The 21,360-nt window shown below is 41.3% G+C and overlaps 2 protein-coding genes across 5 annotated transcripts in view; both read right to left on the bottom strand.

Moving 5' to 3' along the window:
• Nucleotides 1-268: 268 nt before the first annotated feature.
• ARL6IP1 (ARL6 interacting reticulophagy regulator 1) lies at nt 269-12,505 on the bottom strand. 2 transcript variants are annotated; one of them, XM_009009239.4, is made up of 6 exons: nt 12,389-12,505; nt 9,756-9,889; nt 8,679-8,798; nt 5,543-5,660; nt 4,340-4,424; nt 269-3,056 (listed from the first exon to the last, which is right to left on the bottom strand). In XM_009009239.4, the coding sequence occupies exons 1-6, from the start codon at nt 12,422-12,424 to the stop codon at nt 2,938-2,940; spliced, it is 612 nt and encodes a 203-aa protein (XP_009007487.1). In that variant the 5' UTR covers nt 12,425-12,505; the 3' UTR covers nt 269-2,937. The 2 variants fall into 2 exon arrangements, with proteins under 2 accessions (XP_009007487.1, XP_035122959.1); XM_035267068.3 differs by lacking the exon at nt 8,679-8,798.
• Nucleotides 12,506-16,443: 3,938 nt separating this feature from the next.
• The window catches only part of SMG1 (SMG1 nonsense mediated mRNA decay associated PI3K related kinase), a 113,712-nt gene continuing 108,795 nt past the window's right edge, over nt 16,444-21,360 (bottom strand). For all 3 annotated transcript variants that reach the window (XM_078344780.1, XM_002755938.7, XM_078344781.1), the window contains one exon: nt 16,444-20,892. In XM_078344780.1, coding sequence (XP_078200906.1) covers nt 20,815-20,892 — 78 coding nt within the window. In that variant the 3' untranslated portion in view covers nt 16,444-20,814. The remainder of the gene's footprint in view (nt 20,893-21,360) is intronic.

Below are 21,360 nucleotides of genomic sequence, written 5' to 3' on the forward strand. Positions count from 1 at the left end.
GCAGTCGAGAGTCGATGGAATCAACCTCCCCCGGTGCGGCCTCGAAGAGGCAAGGTGAGCCGTTCTTTGGAGGTTTGCCTACTTTTTATTTTCATTTTGTTTTTGATACGGAGTCTCGCTTTGTCGCCCAGACTGGAGTGCAGCCTAGAAGTTCGAGATCAGCCTGGGTAACATAGGGAGACCCTGTCGTTTTGTTTTTTAAAGTTATCCAGGTCCAAGTTTTCTAGAACCTACTTTGGCCAATAATTCAGAACTTAGATGCAGTATCTTTTGAGACTGAACCTTTATTTTTTGAAAAACATATTTCATACAATCTTTGCCATGTTAATGCAAATATGCACAAAGTAGGCATGTATTTTTGTTTTCCAACAGATGAATTATGAACATTTTCAGGAAGCTGGTATGATTTATTCAACTTTTAAATACAACCACAAAATTATATCCATCAGGAGGTATTACATACAACCTTTTGTACAGAGAAGCCACTACTTATACAATGTTACTAGGACAAGGAAGATTCAGTTCTACTTTTTCTTTTTTATACCGAGTCTCCCTCTGTCGCCCAGGCTGGAGTGCAGTGGCGCGATCTCAGCGCACTGCAGCCTTCACCTCCCTGGTTCAAGTGATTCTCCTGCCACAGCCTCCCAAGTAGCTGAGATGACAGCCATCACACCAGGCTAATCTACGTATTTTTAATAGAGATGGGTTTTCACCGTGTTGGCCAGGCTGGTCTTGAACCTCTGACCTCAAGTGATCCGCCCACTCCGGCCTCCCAAAGTGCTGGAATTATAGACGTGAGCCACCACACCCAGCTAAAAAAAAATTTTTATTAAAAAATAATTAAATCTCAGACATAAGTCACCCAACAGTTGCTTACTGAGCACCCAAGTACCAGCACTGAGCAAGGCCCTGGAGTACAAGGTACCTGTACAGGGACCATCTAGCCAGTTCTGTCCCCTGCTCGTTCTTCTAGCTTCATTCTCTCTCACACATCATCGTTGGCCCTTGATTGCATTTCCTCTTCCCTCTAGCATGGTGCCTGGATATTTGCTAAATAAGTAAACTTAAACCTTTTATTTCTGTTCTTTAAATTTTTCATAGACTCCTGCTCTGTTGCCCAGGCTGGAGTGCAGGAGTGCACTCATACTTCAATGTAACCTCAAATTCACGGACTCCAGTGAATCTTCCACTGAGGTCTCCCGAAGTGGTGGGATTACAGGTGTAGCCAACGAGCTCTGAAAGAGTACCTTAAAGACGTGTAAGGACCACACAGGGTACTTCACTAGTCAGATTCATAAATCCAATCATGTAAATATTATATTGGCTAAGATATAAAAAAAAAAAGTGAGACATGAAGAGTCTGGCTGTTTTTATTTTTTCCCCCTTTTACACAAAACCGAGTAGAAGAAATAATACAGGATTAAAACTGCAAAAGTAGTTAATCAGTAGAACATGTATACACAAAAAAATCCAGATAGGAAGACAGGCTTATTTACAATTAAAGTAAGGTAAAATTAAGGTGTTTTTCTTATGAAATATTTTTAAAAATCAAACATATGCTACAAAGGGCACCACTGTTTACAGCAATATTAAAGAGGAGAAAACAACACTTAATAGGGACAGATAAACCACAAGGTCCATAACATCAGTGCAACAAATTCTCAAAACTATATTACAGCTAGTTCATCAGTTTAAGGATTGTTCTCAAGTCAGTCACATTTTTGGCCCTCAGAAATTGATTCCTACAGATTTCAACTACTCTAAATTTCTAGCTACCGAGAAGTTAAGAACGATTATAAGAAGCTTTCCAAAGAGTTACAAAATCTTTGTAGACCAGAGGCGAACTATCATCACCTCAAGTCTGCTCTCACCAACAGCCCTTGTATTTTTCAGGGAGAAATCTCTAGGAAAAAAGTCAAGACACCAGTGTAGTCACTATCTCCCATGTCAAACCTAGGGGACTAAAATGGCCAGTATTACCATAAAATGAGAATTTTGAGGTTTACCTTAAAAGGCTTATTCTGGTATCAAAAATCAGTCAGATTATAATCTACTAAAATGAATCTTGACTAAACATATAAGACTGCCATCTTTTGCTGCTGGTCTTAGAGTACAAGTCATAGACGTGAGTTTTAACCTACTGTATACTATATAGCTAAAGTCAGCTGAAAATCTGAAATTAAAAGTATGCTAGACATCCTAAATGCAATCTTTTGAAACTCTGCCATTAAAAAGCCTTTAAGGATTTACTAACTTCAAGTCTAAGTGCAAGGGGACAAAAGCTTAAGCCTGTCAGACATTCCTTTTTTATTGACAAAAAGATCAAAGTTTCCTACAAATAGCTAAGTTTTGCACAAGGGAGAAACCTACACATACTAGCGCATGGAATCAGTTTCATTTTATTCCATGGGGACTCTTCTCCCACAGGAAAGAAACAGAATGAGGAATGAATCTTACTTGGTCTCTTCATCGGAAGTGGTAAACTTGGTCTCTGTATTCATGAAGTCAAACAGTTTTTTAAGGAGACTGTGGAAGCAGACAGTAGAACCAGCTTCCTGTAGCCACAGACCACTGCACTGAATCTAGCTAAAGCAAAGATGAGCCTGAACAATTATCCAGAGTCTCTTGAACTGTACTAAAGGGCAGGGGTCACCACTATGAAAAGGAAGTCATCAAAAAGCAAGAATTCAATTAACCCTGGCCACGAAAAATCAAAACAGGTCAGACACACTGAGTCACTCACGAGGTCAACTGCTATGCGACATGAAGACACTATGCACAAAGGCTTACTTGGCGAGCTCAATTTCTATTAACTAAGGGCAGAGTGAGGAGAGCGAAGAGCTACTTCTGAAACATTTTAGTATGCACACAGTACAGCAGAAACGGTTCCCAGGGGCAATGGGTGCTCCATTAATCACGCTGAATAAAGCAGATGAATTATTCGTTTTTCTTTTCTTTTTGTTTGAGAAGTTTGTTTATCTCCCTTTTGGCCATTCCAATGTACTTCGAAATGATTCCATGTTGGTTTAGTCCAGGAAGCAATAGTAAGGAAGTCACTTAAAATAAAAAAAATAAACAACATTAAGGAGGCAGCAATTAACTTGCTAAAGGTTATTTATTTATTTTTTTTGAGAGGGAGTCTTACTTTTTTTGCCCAGGCTGGAGTGCAGTGGCATGACCTTGGCTCACTGCAACCACTGCCTCCCGAATTCAAGCGATTCTCCTGCCTCATCTTCCCAAGTAGAGCAGCTGAGATTACAGGAACCTGCCACCACGTCCAGCTAATTTTCATATTTTTAGTAGATAAAGGTTTTCACCATGTTGGCCAGGCTGGTCTCGAACTCCTGACCTCAGGTGATCTGAGGTTATTGTGTGTGTGTGTGTGTGTGTGTGTGTGTGTGTGTGTGTGTGTCACAGTCTTGCTATGGTACTCAGGTTGGAGTGCAGTGGTGTGATCTCAGCTCACTGCAACCTCCACCTTCCAGGTTCAAGTGATATTCATGTCTCAACCTCCTGAGTAGCTGGGACTACAGGTGCGCGCGCATCACCATGCCTGAATAATTTTTTTTTTTTTTTTGAGATGGAGTTTCGCTCTTGTTACCCAGGCTGGAATGCAATGGTGTGATCTTGGCTCACCGCAACCTCCGCCTCCTGGGTTCAGGCAATTCTCCTGCCTCAGCCTCCTGAGTAGCTGAGATTACAGGCACACGGCACCGTGCCCAGCTAATTTTTTGTATTTTTAGTAGAGACGAGGTTTCACCATGTTGACCAGGATGGTCTCGATCTCTTGACCTCGTGATCTACCCGCCTCCGCCTCCCAAAGTGCTGGGATTACAGGTGTGAGCCACCGCACCCGGCCGTACTTTTTTAGTAGTGATAGGGTTTTGCCACGTCATGCAGGCTGGTCTCTAACTCCTGGCCTCAAGTGATCCACCTTTCTCAGCCTCCCAAAGTGCTGGGATTACAAGAGTGAGCCACCATGCCTGGCCAGTTATTACACTGTAAAGAAGGTAGGTTTCCAGATTACTAAACTCTGTAATGGGAGGAACCAACAGGAAACCAATTACTTCCACTGGGGTGTATCCCCAAAAACTTCTGCTCTCATCCCCTCTTCCACCTCAGAAAATCATCACTGCTTATTTTTACCTCTCGCACATTACTTTCTACCTTGGTTATTACATTGTTTTCACTTTCTATGAGACCATAATAATCTTTCTATATTCCCACAGTTCCCTTCCAGTATCTAAAACTTAGGAAGTACTCATAGTTGTTTACTGACGAAGTTACACTTAAACTTCACTGGCCAGGATATGCCTGTAGTTTTTCCGCAAAGACTTACCTATGAGGTAGGTAAGAAGCAGGTTGTGGACTTGCTGTCCCACCCAAGCAACCGCAGCAAGGGAAACGATCATGGTCATGAAGTACTAACAATGAAAACAAGAATTTATCAACTCCTAGAAACAGACTAAGCCTGACTTTAAGAAACTCTTTCACCATTCTACAATCTCTACATATATCAAAACTTCATGTGACACCATAAATATATGTAATTTTTATTTGTTAATTAAAGAAGAGTTTGTTTCAAAGTCTGGAAAATCATTTAGCTTTTATTATTACTTTTTTTTTTTTTGAGACGGAGGTTCGCTCGTTACCAAGGCTGGAATGCAATGGCAAGATCTCGGCTCACCGCAACCTCTGCCTCCTGGGTTCAGGCAATTCTCCTGCCTCAGCCTCCCGAGTAGCTGGGATTACAGGCACGCGCCACCATGCCCAGCTAATTTTTTGTATTTTTAGTAGAGACGGGGTTTCACCATGTTGACCAGGATGGTCTCAATCTCTTGACCTTGTGATCCACCTGCCTCAGCCTCCCAAAGTGCTGGGATTACAGACTTGAGCCACCACGCCCGGCCTCACTTTTGTTTAAAAATTCTTAGATTTAAAAACCTATTCCATTGGATCTACTTTACAGAAGTTTGATACATTTCTTCCTACAATTCTATATGTGGATATTTTATGATATAAATTATACAACCTTTTCAATTAATAACTTCATGGAGCAGCCTCACGTGAAGCTGACAGATAACAGATGAACAGATGCGTTTTTATTTTTTTGAGACAGAGTTTCATGTCATACAGGCTGGAGTGCAGTGGTGCAAACAGCTCACTGCACAAACAGCTCAATGGAGCCTCAACCTCCTGGGCTCAAGTGATCCTCAACTTCCCGTGTAGCTGGGATTATAGGCATGAGCCACCGTGCCTGGCCTAAGCAGATGCTTTCTATGGATATGTCTTTTTACTAGTATTTCAGTAAGAAAAATGAAATAGAAGAATTTTGTTTTAATAGAATAAAAAAATTAAATGCAAAAACGTTATTTTTAACTTTAAAATGATTCAGTCTGGTTAACACAGGTAAATATTTATGAATGTATTTAGGAGTTAACCAATGAATAAATTTCAAATTATAACTATTAAGACAAAAAAGGCAAAATAACTCAAATATTTAAATTTTACTGTACTTATTAAGTCAAAGCAAAAAAAGTACCATCTTAGGTTTTTCTTCCTTTAGTGTGAAGAGGCGTTTCCACCAACCCACAGCTCTGCGTCGAGTTTTTACTAGATTGCTGCAAATTTCATGGAATCTTTGCTGTTGTTCAGTGGTCCTAGAAAAAGAAATTTGTCTTTTGCTATAAACACATCGCTATAAGTTGACCAAAACACACCACCTTCTCCAATTTAAGAGCTATCTTCTAAAGAAAGTCAAAATAAAAACAGTGTCTCACCATTATCTTATATAAGTGAAAAAGTCCTTCCACCATTAAGATACCTTTTATAGCACAGCAATAAGTTTTTACATAAACTGTTTGAGAGAGTGTGTGTGTGTAATAAAGAAATGATAATCTATGGCTCTGAAGCCACATTTATTTTATTTTTTTGAGACAGAGGGCTCTTGTCAAGGCTGGAGTGCATGCAATGGTGTGTTTTGTTTTGTTTTGTTTGAGACAGAGGGCTCTTGTCGCCCAGAATGGAGTGCAATGGTGTGATCTTGGCTCACCACAACCTCCACCTCCCAGGTTCAAGCGATTCTCCTGCCTCAGCCTATGGAGTTGCTGGGATTACAGGTGCCTGCCACCACGCACAGCTAATTTTGTGTTTTTAGTAGAGATGGGGTTTCTCCATGTTGGTCAGGCTGGTCTTGATTTGAACTCCCGACCTCAGGTGCTCTGCCTGCTTTGGCCTCCCAAAGTGCTAGGATTACAGGCATGAGCCCCTGCGCCCGACCTGGCCTGAAGCCACATTTATTTAATGGTAGTAGAAGACTCATGACTTCTATGGGCCATAAAGAAATCCATCTAGGGCCGGGCGCAGTGGCTCAAGCCTGTAATCCCAGCAGTTTGGGAGGCCGAGGCGGGTGGATCACGAGGTCAAGAGATCGAGACCATCCTGGTCAACACGGTGAAACTCCATCTCTACTAAAAATACAAAAAATTAGCTGAGCATGGTGGCGTGTGCCTGTAATCCCAGCTACTCGGGAGGCTGAGGCAAGAGAATTGCCTGAACCCAGAAGGCGGAGGTTGCGGTGAGCCGAGATCACACCATTGCATTCCAGCCTGGGTAACAAGAGTGAAACTCCGTCTCAAAAAAAAAAAAAAAAGTAAGAAAGAAAGAAAGAAATCCATGTATTCCTAAATAATTTTTTAGATCCAAATAAATTCTGCACTACATCTATCAGAATCCAACCAAACAGCTGTATTTGAACACTCTTCAGTAACATACTAACTACTAGCATTTAACACGTAACACCCCCAACTGGGCCCCATACATTTGATGACAAGGCAGCAGTAAGCTCAAATCTAAATTCTTCTTTATAAACTTAGTCCTAGGGAAAGAAAACATAATCAACGAACAACACACACAGCAGTAAAAAGCCAACAAGAGACCCTCCAAGAAAACCTTTTGTATTTATAATGTTTTCTTGTTTTTTTTTTTTTTAATTGCCTTTGCACTGTCTTCGCTACACAGCTCTAATGGCTGCTATTATTACGTAGGCCTGTGCTGAGGGATGTGTTGCCTTCTCTCCTGTAGCCCTCATCTCTGCAAAACTGCAGTGACAGATAGAGGGATTTCTGCTGAGCCCTGGAACTTCTTTTTAACAGTTAGACATTATTTGTTGCCCATGGTCAAGGCTAGATTGTGGCTATGCAAAAGAGTGTTCTTTTCCCCTATAAGATCAAAAAAGAAACAAAATTTGCTCTATCAATAACTGAGGCACACCATGAAACAATCAGCGGCTATTTCTGAAGTTTCCTCTAGGAGTTATAAATTAGCAGACTGGAATGTCATCTGGCTAAGAAGGCCAAGGTTAGTGGTTTATTTCCTTTGCTAACTCTGTTACATTGAACATCCAGAAACTTGCCCAAAAAAGCCACAGCATTGATTCATTACCACAAGTGAAAAACAATTCAAAGGATAGTTCCTAACATGAATCCATTCTGTTGTTGGGGGAAACAACTTTAAACAAACATTGTTAATTATATGGTAATAAGCAAACTTTGAATTTGTTCCTAAAGATCCCTAAGGTCCACATTTAAAATCATTATATTTAAAGAATTATTTTGCAATTTGCTATCCTCTGAGAAACAACCAACCAAAGGCACAAAGAGAATACTAACCAAATAAAATAAACAGCCAAGGGAGAACAGCAGCTGAGAAGAAAAAAATGTATTCCAACGTCTATTTTGGCTGATTATTTGAATCAAAATTCAACATGCTACAGGAAGTTAAAATACTTTTAAATAATATGATCCTTATCCAGTTAACTATATCTGAGTTCTTAAGCAACCATTTCAGAATGGCATAAATAAAATCAGCAACTCATGTGTATCCAGTTTGAACAACTTCAGAAACACTTGGTATTCCTTTGTTAATCCACTTTATTAATTCCACTGCTTCACTAAGTATCTCAGCCTTAACACAAAATCTACTTAAAAGTCAAAATATTTCACAGTACTTAACAGTGTCTGCCATTTAATAAATAATTGTAGACATTTAATAAATAATTGCTGAACGAATGTGAATGAAAATCTACCAATTTCCTTTTCTGTATTCATTCGAAAATAATTTGTAAAGTTATTATACTATCTTTTTTTTTTTTTTTTTTTATACAGAGTTTCCCTCTTGTTACCCAGGCTGGAGTGCACTGCACTCCAGCCTGGGTAACCCAAGAGGTGACCTCTTGGGTTAAAGCGATTCTCCTGCCTCAGCCTCTGGAGTAGCTGGGATTACAGGCACATGCCACCATGCCTGACTAATTTTGTATTTTTAGTAGAGACAAAGTTTCTCCATGTTGGTCAGGCTGGTCTCGAACTCCCAACCTCAGGTGATCCACCTGCCTCGGCCTCCCAAAGTGCTGGGATTACAGGCGTGAGACACTGTGCCTGGCTATTATATCAACGGAACTGTAAAAATGTATATGTACAGTTACCATAAAAGAACAGAAAACTCATAGTTCATATTCATATTCAAATCAGTTAAGACATTCTTCACATGAAAGCAATACATCTGATGCTTAGGTGTCTGAGGTTAGAAAATTATCTCTGCTTATTTACGGCATACTAATCACAGCCACCACGTTCAGTAACTACACAGAAATTAGACTGCCAAATCATTATGCTACCTACCATTTATTGGAGCCAAAAATTCTAGGCGCTAGAATGGGAACGAGGTAGTCAGCCAAGCACAAAAACATAACAAAACAGGAAACGCCAGAAAGAACAGATGGGTCTAGATAGTAGATAATCCTGTTAAAAAAATCAATAAAGTTTAGAAAAACATAGTCATTATTATTCCTAACTAAACAGAACTAACTTAATTATTCACTTAATCCACTGCTTCTCAGAGATATTTGCCATTTTTTTTCTAATTTTTTCACAAGTGGCTTTCCAGATGCTTGGTGACATGCTGATATCACAGCTGCAATGGTTAAGTAAATATCAATGGACAAACACTCTTTGGAGTTCTCAGTAATTTTTTTTTTTTTCTTGAGGCGGAGTCTCACTCTGTCACCCAGGCTGGAGAGTGCAGTGGCACGATCTCGGCTTACTGCAACCTCCACCTCCCAGGTTCAAGTGATTCTCCTGCCTCAGCCTCCTGAGCAGCTGGAATTATAGGAGTATGCCACCACGCCTGGCTAATTTTTTGTATTTTTAGTAGAGATGGGCTTTCACCATGTTAGCCAGGATGGTCTTCATCTCCTGACCTTGTGACCCACCCACCTCAGCCTCCCAAAGTGCTGGGATTACAGGCCTGAGCCACTGCGCCCGGCCTGGAGTTCTCAGTACTTTTTAATAGTTTAGGGGAGTGGGAGACCAAGGAAGGGATAGCATTAGGAGAAATACCTAATGTAGATGACAGGTTGATGGGTACAGCAAACCACCATGGCACATGTAATATCTATGTAACAAACCTGCATGTTCTGCACGTGTATCCCAGAACTTAAATTAAAAAAAAAAAAAAAAAAAAAAGTGTAAGGATAAGTTTGAGAGTCACTGATTTACCCAAGTGCTTTAGGTCACCAAAAGTACTTACTTTATGTAAGTACTACAAATTCTGGAAACTAGAAGTGCCTATAAGAAAACACATTCTTTCTGGGTTATATATTACAAAAGACTTAAGACACACCCACAAATGAAAGCTATATATTAAAAGGCTTTTATTAACAAGAAACACAACCCGTAGTAATCTGATAGTTCACTTACAGAAACACCAAAGAAACCACACCCATGATGGCAGGTGGAAACCAGGCTCTTTCCCATCGAAGGACTCTATCAGCCATCAGCATCACTTCTCCCCATCCTTGCAGCTGTTCTTCCAGACTTGCAGTCTCTGCAGCCTAAATACCGCCAACATTTAAAGCAATTGTTTTACCACTCTCAACATCTTTGTGGTTCACAAAATTCAATTATTTTAAGGCTCCAAATACATAAAAATAACCTCTTAACCAAATTGCCATTTTAAAGCAAGTTGGTATCTGAAAAACTGCAATTGCAAAGATGAAAACCCAATGGTTTTTTTGTTGTTGTTGTTGTTTTCTGGAGTCTTGCTCTGTCACCCAGGCTGGAATGCAGTGGTGAGATGAAGCTTCTGCCTCACAGGTTCAAGCAATTTTCCTACCTCAGCCTCCGGAGTAGTTGGGACTACAGGCACATGCCACCACACCCGGCTAATTTTTTGTACAGATGGGGGTTTCACCATGTCAGCCAGGCTGGTCTTGAACTCTCGATCTCAAGTGATCTACCAGGCCCAGCCTAAATATCCTTTTAATGGTCACTTTTCTGGTCCAAGCACTGGGCTATTCTTTACATACATGATGTAACTTGATCCTTATAGAGAGCCACAAGGTAGGGATAATTAGACTCATTTTACAATTAAAGAAAGTGAGCTCAAAATAGTTTACTTTCTTAAAGTCATACAGGGAATCATGCGGCAGTGCCTAGAGTATTAATAAAAACGAAATTGCTTTAAGTTTGTTTATTTCGGATGGTTAGAATTGATCTGTTTTGTCATCTTATTGATTTAAACCCTTCTAAATCCATTAGGAAAGACTTTCCTGAACAGCATTCAATTTCTAAAATAGCTCTTTGTGTAATGGAATCACTCAGATGTTGGCATTCATTGCACAATTAAGGAAAACTACTTTCACTAAATTAAAGTGGCATATTAGGCTCAATGTATCTCCTCAGTACAGTGTTTCCTACCACTTAGGAGGTCATTCTGGTTATACTTCAAATTTCTCTATGACTCTGACAGCCGAAAGTGGACCTTTAGGATGAGCTAATGTGGCAAAAGCCCTGAAAACTCGTTTTGATACAGGAAGAAAAAATTAGAAGAAACCCAAGTGTTTGTGTTGAGTCTGGATGCAGTGGCTGACACCTATAATCCCAGCACTTTAGGAGGAAGAGACTGGAGGATTGTTTGAGCCTCAAGAGTATGGGACTAGCCTGGCCTGAGACCTTGTCTCTATAAATGTCATTCACTGGGAAGCATGCAAATGACAGAATCTTAACAAAGACACTTCATCTTAACAAAGCCACTCTATCTGTGCCACGCTGACCACTCTTTTGATCTCAATATTTTTGACTTTATTTCCATGCTTAATACTAATGAAAGAAGAGGCTACCTCCCAGCAGTGGGAACTCTGCTGAGCATTTTATATTTATACTTCAATTAATCTTCCCAACAACCCTAAAAAAGGTGCTATTACTATCCCCATTTTAGAGGAGGAAACAGATAAACAGAGGTTAACAGACTTGCATCCAGGAAACCCAAGACCAAAGGCTTTGCTTTCCTTATTGTTATACTGCTTTGCTGCAAAGCAAGAGCCCTAGCCCAGGATTTGTCATTTCAACAGGGCATGAGCAACTTCTTTGTGCTTCAATTAATCCTCTTAAAAGGAACCATGCTGGGAACTATGTTAGAAGGCGTGTGTTTAAAGGAACAAACCAAGCATTTCTAAAAGCAAATATGAAGTGAAAATAATGCACAATCAAAACTGCCCTGAAGTCACGTCATTGGCCAGCACCTGGGCTCTTGGAAGTTCAAAAGCCCAAAATTAAGTTCTTTGGTTCCGTTTTTCATTGCTGGTGTGTGACCTGCAGTCACAAGGAAGGGTAACCGAGAATATGTAAGGGTATCTTTTTTCTGCCTACATGGTGCACTTAAATTCGTAACAAATGAAATTTACCCGCCTATGATACCTAACATCACTGCAGTTCCTTCGGATCCCCGCTTATTACTCTCAAGTTGTTTCCAGTCGTCCTGTGACCCCACCCCCGCCAGACTTCCAAATTCCAGACAAACGCCAAGACATGCCATTGTCTGTTCAGCTGTACCCCACTCTCTCAGTTCCCCACGGTGAGCTCGCAGCCTCCCTGCGGTTTTAAGTTGTAGCAGCTCTAACAGAAATTCTCAGCAGTAGCCTTTTGACCTTCTATCCTTCCAAGCTTTAGGGGGAAAAGAAAGCAAGCACAGCCAGGTTAAGATCAAAGACGGGGAAAGCCGAATACGGCTGGGGCCTGGGCCCCGAAAGCGCTGGAGAGGCCCCAAGAGGCCTTCTGCCCCCTGCGGCACCCCAGGCTAGTGTCGCAGCCCCAGGCCTCCCACTTCCTCCTCGACCCCTATTGGCGGTTAGGAATCACCCGCCCTCCTCGCCCCGTCGAGCACCGTCCCCAGGAAAGGTCAGGGATCGACACCCAGGGCCAGGCATCGTCGCCTGCGCCAGGAGAGAAGGGACGGGCCCGCGGCGGGTGACAGGGAAGAGGCCGCGGCGTTTGAGCCCACGGACGTCCGGCGGCCTCGCTTGGCTCCCGGGGAACAGGCAGCCAGGACTCACCAGCAGGTTGGAGCTGCGATTATCTCCCTCCGCCATCGTCTCTGAGATGCTGTCTCTTAAGCTCAGGCCACCTTCCAGCGAAACCTCCTACCAGGACTCGCACGGCGACCGCAGCGCACGGGAACGCCCCGCAGACCGCTTATATGGGTTGTCTGCCCTTCCCGACAGCCCCCGCGATACTCGCTCCTCATTGGACAGGCTGAGCTCACGCCTCCGGGAAGCCGGACCAACCGAAGTTCAGCGCATGGCTTGAAATCGAGGTCAAAGGAGACAGAGGCGGTGTCGGGCCGAGGGGAGGGGACACGGAGTGGCCAATCAGCGTTCAGAGACTGCGCGACATCCCACCCAGGTCTGTCGGTAGCGGTTCAACGGCCGCCGCAGGGGGCGCTGTCCCGCAATGGTTCCCCAGTTCCGGCCTCCGCGGCCGCTTTCTAACCCTCTTTGTCTGGCTCTCGCAGCCCAGGAGCCTCTCCGAAAAAAGAGCTCCTCGGAGAGATACCGCGCCGCCTGAAGCGGAGGACGCCGGGCCTGCGACACTTAACCTATTCGTGGCCCCTAGGCGACTGGGATCCACTCCCTCTACGGTCCGGTGCCTTCGTCAGGCACCTGAGCCGTTTAGCCCCGATTTGCGACTCGCGAGGTTTTTTTTTTTTTTTTTTTGAGACGCAGTTCCGCTCTTGTTACCCAGGCTGGAGTGCAATGGCGCGATTTCGGCTCACCACAACCTCCGCCTCCTGGGTTCAGGCAATTCTCCTGCCTCAGCCTCCTGAGTAGCTGGGATTACAGGCACGCACCACCATGCCCAGCTAATTTTTTGTATTTTTAGTAGAGACGGGGTTTCACCAAGTTGACCAGGGTGGTCTCGATCTCTTGACCTTGTGATCTACCCGCCTCGGCCTCCCAAAGTGCTGGGATTACAGGCTTGAGCCACCGCGCCCAGCCCTGCGAGGTTTTGAGGACAAATGAAAAGAGCTCTTTGTGTAGATTTTGCTGCAATGTTTCTCTTCTACCCAGTAGAAATAAGGCCTTAGTGGAAAAACCCAGGCCTGGTTTGAGAACGTGTGAAAAATGCACCGCCCTCTAAGTGGCTTATTATACGTGGGTGCTTAAGTTACTTAAACTACGCGCTCCCTTTCCAAAAGGATTTTTTGTTTTTTGAGACGGGGGAATCTCGCTCCATTGCCCAGGCTGGGGTACATTAGCGCGATCTCTGCTCACTGTAGCCTCCATCTCCCGGGTTCAAGTGATGCTCACGCCTCAGCCTCCGGAGTAGCGGGAATTACAGGCGCCTGCCTCCATGCCCGGCCAATTTTTGTATTTTAGTAGAGACGGGGTTTCACCATGTTGGCCAGGCTGGTCTCAAATTCCTGACCTCAAGAGATCCACCCGCCTTGGCCTCTCAAAGTGGTGGGATTACAGGCGTGAGCTGCCGCGCCCGGCCAAAAGGATAGTTCTGATACGACTTTTCTACCATTAGAAGATTAGAAGTCAGCAGCTTAGCAACTGTGTTGAGACACTTGTACATGTTTTCTATCCAGGATTTCAAATGCAGTTAACAAGTGCTTTTTTTTTTTCTTTGGAGACAGAGCCTCACTCTGTTGCCCAGGTTGGAGTGCAGTAGCCACCGCGCCCGGCCAATTTTTTATTTTTCAATACAAACAGAATCATGCCAAATGCTGTCCTGATCAGGTTTCAGGTGAATTAACTATAGTTTTAACTTCCAACCTTTTTTTTTCCGAGGCGGAGTTTCGCTCTTGTTACCCAGGCTGCAGTGCAATGGCGCGATCTTGGCTCACCGCAACCTCCGCCTCCTGGGTTCAAGCAATTCTCCCGCCTCAGCCTCCTGAGTAGCTGGGATTACAGGCACACGCCACCATGCCCAGCTAATTTTTTTTTTTTTTTTTTTTGTATTTTAGTAGAGGCGGTTGACCATGTTGACCAGGTTGGTCTTGATCTCTTGACCTCTTGATCCACCTGCCTCGGCCTCCCAAAGTGCTGGGATTACAGGCGTGAGCCACCGCAACTTCCAACCTTTTATCCTTTTATACAGGTTTTAACTTCCAATCTCTTACCTATTGTGCCATTGAATTTAAATTTATTTTTAAAATGTTCCTTAAGTAACCACCAGGTTCTTAAAAGTTCAAGAAGTCATCAATGTGAGAGAACACAGCTGCAGGCCGCATACTGCCCCTAAGAGAGCTGGGCAAGGGAAGGAGCACTGTGAATTTCATGGAAGGGTGTTGGTTTGCTGTGGGTCTTTTGGGGGAAGGTGGAGTGAAACATCTGAATCAGGGAGAAGCACGTGAGAAAAAAAGCCTTTGTAACGGAAGCTGACTGTTCAATAAATTGCCACTCTGGAGAATGTTGGGGAAAAGAAGTTTTACAGGCAGGATACAGCCAGTTGACAGAGACGCTATTTGGGAAGATTTTAAAGATATGGAGTCTGAGACGAGCAGGTTCTTCTTCACACCCTCGAAGAAGAAAAAAAAAAAAAGGAATCCCTGGGAGGCCGAGGCAGGTGGATCACGAGGTCAAGAGATCGAGACCAGCCTGGTCAAACAAGGTGAAAACCCGTCTCTACTAAAAATACAAAAAAATTAGCTGGGCGTGATGGCACACACCTGTAGTCCCAGCTACTTGGGAGGCTGAGGCAGGAGAATTGCTTGAACCCAGGAGGCGGAGGTTGCGGTGAGCCGAGATCGCGCCATTGCACTCCAGCCTGGGTAACAAGAGCGAAACTCCGTCTCAAAAAAAAAAAAAAAGGAATCCCTTGAGCCCAGGAGATTGAGGCTGCAGTGACTTGATTGCACCTACTGCACTCCAGGTTGGGCGATAGTGCAAAAACTGTCTCAAAACAAACAAATAAAAAGATCCAGGCAATCTGCAGCCACATAATTCATGAACATGTTGAGCACTGGGTGCATAATCTTGCTAGACCTACAGTAATAGCCACTTCCAAAAGAGAGACTATGGGTTATTAGGTTTAAAGCTGACATTTCATTAGCTATGTGTGGTGGCGCGTGCCTGTAGTCCCAACTACTCTGGAGGCTGAAACAGGAGAACTGCTTGAACCCGGGAGGGGGAGGTTGCAGTGAGCCGAGATCGTACCACTGCACTCCAGCCTGGTGCCTGCCTGGCTATGAAACAAGACTCTGTCTCAAACAAAAAAAAAACAAACTGACATTTCTACTTTGGGAAACCAGCTTTTGCTGCAGAGTACGCTTCTCGTTTTCACCCAAGTTTTCCACGTACTACTTAAGACTTGTTAATACCAGCATGTGGAATAGAGTAGGTGAAAAAACAGAACCAACTCAAGCAGCAGTTTCTTCACTTAGTATTTATTTTTGTTACTTAACAAATAATGTGTTCCCATACCTATTTTCAAATGATCTCTCACTAAATTTCCTATTGGTCTAATGATTAAAAACACCCACCCTTAAGGTAGCTTTCTTTAGAGCTTTTTTTTTTCCTACTGAGACAGGATGTGATCTTTTGAAATGTGCCAGATGACTAAGCAGTTAACATAAATCCTAACATCATCAAGCAGCACCAAATGCAATCTTCAAGATACAAAGCCTGCTGGACATTTTCTATTTTCTTTCAGAGGTTTCACACAAGGAATGCATCTGTCACTATTGAACTATGGGAATTCTGTTTTTAAATATTGCCAAAATTAAGCTTTATAAATTGGACCTTAAAGCAGAATTTTATCATTGAAGTAAAATTTCCACTGTTCAAAAATACAACAGAAGTTTGAGAGTAAAATAATTACTTTTCTGAGAATTTAGGGGTTTTTTGTGGGGTTTTTTTTTTTTTTTGAGGTATTAATGCTATTCAGAAAAAAATGGCTAGGCTTGGCTTGGCTCAGGACTGTAATCCCAGCACTTTGGGAAACCAAAGATGGAGGATAACTTGAGCCCAGGAGTTCAAGATCGGCCTGGGCAACACAGGGAGACTGTTTTCTTGTTTGTTTTTTTAAAGCTACCCAGGTTCCAAAAGGTTCCAAGTTTTCTAGAATCTACTTTGACCAATAAATTCAGAACTTAAATGCTGTATCTTCTGCGACTGAATCTTTATTTTCTGAAAAACAGGTATTTCATACAATCTTTGCCATGTTAATGCAAATATGCACAAAGTAGGCATGTATTTTTGTTTTCCAAAAGATGCATTATGAACATTTTCAGGAAGCTGGTGTGATTTATTCAACTTTTAAATACAGTCACAAAATTATATCCATCAGGAGGCATTACAACCTTTTGTACAGAGAAGCCACTATTTATACAATGTTACTAGGACAAGGAAGATTCAGTTCAACTCAACTTGCTCTTAGAATAAGGGTAAAAGTAAATTAACAAGTAAGTGAAGTATAATGTTGTTGCCACTGACATTACAGGTGGAAATATAAGGGAAATTTAAACCAGAAAATGACACAACTTTAAAGAGGAGCTGAAACCTTGACTGTCAAGAAAAGAAAAAAACTATTAGCCTGTTTTCAAATAAAAACATTCCAAAAGTCTGCATTTCAGAACAACATAGAATTCTTTTAAGTTTACCATCTTCAAAAATCTACTTAATTGTATGACACTTTTACATTGGCACAACGAAAACTTTTTCTACTAAGTCCAGTCAAATTCCCATGGAAAAGCAAAAGACCCTAAGTGGTTCATGTTTTGCAGCCCTTGAACTTAATAAAGCTTTTCTCGTTAAGAGTCAGTTTTGTCCTTCTGTAAATAAGGATGGTGATATTTTTATCCAGACCTAAATAAAAAGCAGGAAGTGCAACAAACCCTTAGGGTTTCATAATACAGTGAATTTCCCCCTCCCCAACGTTTTGAAAAATTTGGGACACTCACTAGCTCTTCCATGTGGGAGAAATCTTTCTAATACTACCCAAATACTGAAAAGAAAATCTACCTTCTTTAACACTTGTATTAGTAATTCTACCTCCTTGGTTTAAGGAGAGGAGTGAAGTCCTAGTTTTAAACTGCTGGCATTTTACAAGCTCAACAAGATATAAAATGAAACACTGGTTTTCATACTCTATGTAAAACAAAGATGCTTAAATGTGCTAATAGTAAAGCATTCACTGGTATTTGATGTCTCTGACTGAATAGGACTAACAGGCTAATCCGTAGGTGCTTTCATATGAAAATAATTGAGAGAAAAGAAGAACCAGCTCCTTTGATTTTAGTACTGCCAAAACAAGTAAGCCCCCAGAGTTAATTACAAAAATGTGGAGGAAAATAGGCCAGGAAGACTTCTCAATTTAAAGTACTGCCTATAATACCCCAGATTAAAAAGGACCTAAGATTGCACATCAAGTCTAATATTTGGCTGTACTTGCATTGCCCTGCTCGGCATTTTAAAAAATGGCTCTTTCCTTAAATTTCACACGTCAGAACAACCACAATTAAAAAACAAAACAAAAAACAATGCAGATAACACCAAACATTGGACAATATTAAGAAAACTACTTACTAAGCTTAGGTAATAGAGGCAAGGGTTAAGGGCAGAAGTGATGGAAGTTTTTCTTTGTATTACAAACCCTCACCCTGAATCTGGGGTTTGGGCTCTAAAAGAAGCAATTTAGGGAAGCAGATCAAGAGCCTGATTATCATTCTCACATGGAAATCTCAACAGATCTCAAAAACAACTCATCAGAAGTGTCAGACACAAAATAATCTTAATAATCTAGCAAACTACACTAAGAACTCAATGACCAAAAATAATCAGAAACTTCAAGACACACCAAAGCAACAGTAAAAGAGAAATAACTAAACAAGCTAAGCCCCCACAGCTCTGTAGAGAAATCAACTAAAAATTAGGCAATTCTAGTAAATAAAAGACAACAAAAAGCTTAAGATTGAACTTCAATTTCCAAGGGTACTTTGAAGAGGTTAATTGTAGGTTATTCTGTACCCTCTGAATCTTAGAGAAAGTGGGGGGGATGGAGAGGGGACAGAGGAATGGAGGGAAAGGGGGAGATGTTGAGAGAGAGAGATAGGAGACGATCCCTGGTTTTCCCAGGTATTTTGTGTTATCAAAAATGTATGACTTCATAACTACAGCACTCTAACTTTTCTCGGTCTAACTGCTGAGGTCTCTTATAAAAGTTCAAATGGCAAGTCACCTTGTAGAATGACTTAACAGAGGAAGCCAAACTATACAGACCAGGGTCTTGTCCAGAGTGCAGTAAAGAGCAGGCTTTTGAAGTCATCTATTAAATCTGCCTTACAACCAAACCCACTGTGTATGCCACATTATTCTTGGAGGGACCACTGTAAAACTAAAGTGATGGATAATTTACCAGAGGCACATGCTTTTGAAGTAAAGCTGTTTTTTGTTTTTGCTTGGGTAAGGTGCCAGGTACCTCTGAAGCCTGAAAACACAGGCAATAAAATTCACCTATTTCATTTATCTTCTTTACCAAAGAAGAAGCAATTTCTGAATACTATCTACAGTGATAAACTAGTGTGAACTGGTTTTATCACTACGATAAAAGTTTTTCCTTATGATGACAACAAAGAATGTTGCTGAAAGCAGAGGTAATGTAATAAATGTAATTTGCTCCCAGAGCCTCTAGGAAATAAAGCAGCATGCAAAATACAATATGGCATTATTATTCCAGCTAGGTTGTTTTGATTGTGAAAATAAGGGTTCCAAATGAATGAAGAAAACAAAATTTGATGCGCTAGGTTCCTTAACTTGCTCCTGGACACATGAGCATTTCAAAAAATCCACCCTGCCTACAATACTTGTTAAAGTATTAAGAAAGCAGGGATACTGAAACATATTCTTTCATGGGTAAAGATTACAGATTAAAGTGGCAATCAGAATACAGAAAAGGCCCAGAGCTATGTGGAACTTTTTCCTTAATACCTTTTGTCTGTGAAGACTGGCAACTAGAAAGTGACCACTGTCCTAATCTCTAAAATGCAGGGAAAATGTAGTCAATTAAGATTTTAATTCTATTTTGTGTTGATACGTGATTTTAAGAACCCTATTCTAGTCCGGATTTTTATTTTGGATCAACAATTTAGCTTACACAGTAATGAAATGCAATGCTAAATTTAAGGAAACCTTGATCATGAATTCACTATAATGTATTACTGATTAGCAAGCTATTAAAATTGTACAAAACGTAAAGCACTTCACAGACTAATAAAAGATGTTGGTGGATCTCATTTTTGCTGATGTTTCACGTACATGTACTAAAATGCCAAGTAAACTAAAGAACTTTTAATTTACACTTGGTAAATTAAAAGTATCAAATGAAAAAAATGAATTAAAAAAAATTTCAGTCTACCTCCACCAGAACATCACTTTATTGTTAATCTACCATCAACAATGTAAAACTCTAATAGATACTCTATCCTGGTTTTTAAAAAGGTAAAAGATTACACTGGATTAGCTACTTTCTATGAAAGAAACTACAGCTACCATATAAGAGAGAAAATTTGAATGACCTCCAAAAAAAATGCACACCTAAGCAAAAGGGAGTGTACATTAAATCAAATGTCTGTTAGATTCATTACTTTTTAATGCACAGTGACGATTATGGAAACTGTACATGATAGAATCACAAATGACTTAAATAACCAGAATTACATTTTGTGTGTGATCGTCAGACCTTTAAACAATCCTTGAAGTTTCCATGTTATCAGAAGTTGTTAACAGTATCAAGACGGAAGTATATGAAATATAAGGATTGAAATAAAAGTGAATTTGAAAGATGGCTAATCTACTCTAGATTAGGTAAAGAGGGAACGGGTAAGTGGTGGGGAGGAGCAGGGAATGATGGGGTGGTTTTTTTCCCTTCATTTCAGAATAAGTTCTTCCACTGTAGTGTATCTGTTTCATAGCTCTCCATTTTCAGTCCATTTCTGAAATTCGTATCGCATAGCCTTTAGCCTGTTTGTACTTACTGGTCAACCCAACCAGTACTGTTGCCAAGCAACAGAGAATCTGAATGCATCAAATCTTCCTTGGCTGGATTTCATCGCGGCCCCAGTTTTCTCTGTTTCTGAACGGGATTTGTTTTTTTCCTGGATTGTACACACAGGGTCAGGTGGAATGGAATTCCAAATCACTCTGTGCTCCGTGGCATCCCGATTTCTTTCTGCAGCTAACCTCCTGACACGTTTGCTGCTGTTCTGTGGCAGAAAGACAATCTCCGTGTTCAGGCGGTGAGCTTGCTTTCCTTCACCCTTGACCCTGGGGTTGCAGGCCATGGTGTTGGGAGTATCCCTGAGTGCAGCTGTCCTGCAGGATTCACTTCCTAGTGCACCGAGATTTCCTAGGTTTCCTCAGAGTAAGCCCCCAGTTGCATCACCACCGACTGTGGTGTGGCTTTGGATGCCTGAGGCTGAGTTGATTCTGGTGGATGTCTGAACTCGCTTAACCAGACTCGTCTACTGTCTCACCATTCACACCCAGGCTGTCCAACCTTCATACAGCTGAGCCAAGTTATCTAGATTAGTTGCTTCCTTAATGACATAGTCAACCTGTAAAAATAGGCAGCATAGTATTTAAAGTCATTTAAAACTTCTGAATTGTCTGCTGAGTTACAATCTATGCCAAAAGTTATGTGCAAAGGACTCTATATACTTACCCTGCTCCTGAAAGCCCCTTAATTTTCATATAAAATTTAATAACTATCAGAATAAAAGCACAATAGCCAAGTATCCTTTAAAAAGACAGAGAGCTAAGACAGACAGTTATAAAGATTTGAAAAGCACACAATGCATTAACCTACCAGAATGTTTCTGAAGTAAAAATATCCCTAACTCAGAACATCTTTCACAGTTTTGACAAACCTGACAAAACAGTTTCTTTAAAGAAAACAAACAAACAAAAATCTTGCCCAAGGAAAGTTTAAGTCTAGGTCCTATAAAGAACGTAAGAGTGTTTAAAAGAAAAAAAAAATTTCTTGCTGATGTTAAAATTTAATTACAGATGGCAAACTATCGAAC

This window comes from Callithrix jacchus, chromosome 12 (assembly GCF_049354715.1).
Source record: "Callithrix jacchus isolate 240 chromosome 12, calJac240_pri, whole genome shotgun sequence".
Taxonomy (NCBI): domain Eukaryota; kingdom Metazoa; phylum Chordata; class Mammalia; order Primates; family Cebidae; genus Callithrix; species Callithrix jacchus.

Bases quoted from the DNA above. Each gene is read 5' to 3' on its own strand.
- ARL6IP1 (XM_009009239.4), bottom strand. From the start codon at position 12,424: ATGGCGGAGGGAGATAATCGCAGCTCCAACCTGCTG. The intron at 5,661-8,678 runs GTAGGTAGCATA...TTCTTTTTCTAG, and splicing joins ATTTTTGGCTCCAATAAATG to GACCACTGAACAACAGCAAA. The intron at 4,425-5,542 runs GTACTTTTTTTG...TTTCATTGTTAG, and splicing joins AGGAAGAAAAACCTAAGATG to TACTTCATGACCATGATCGT.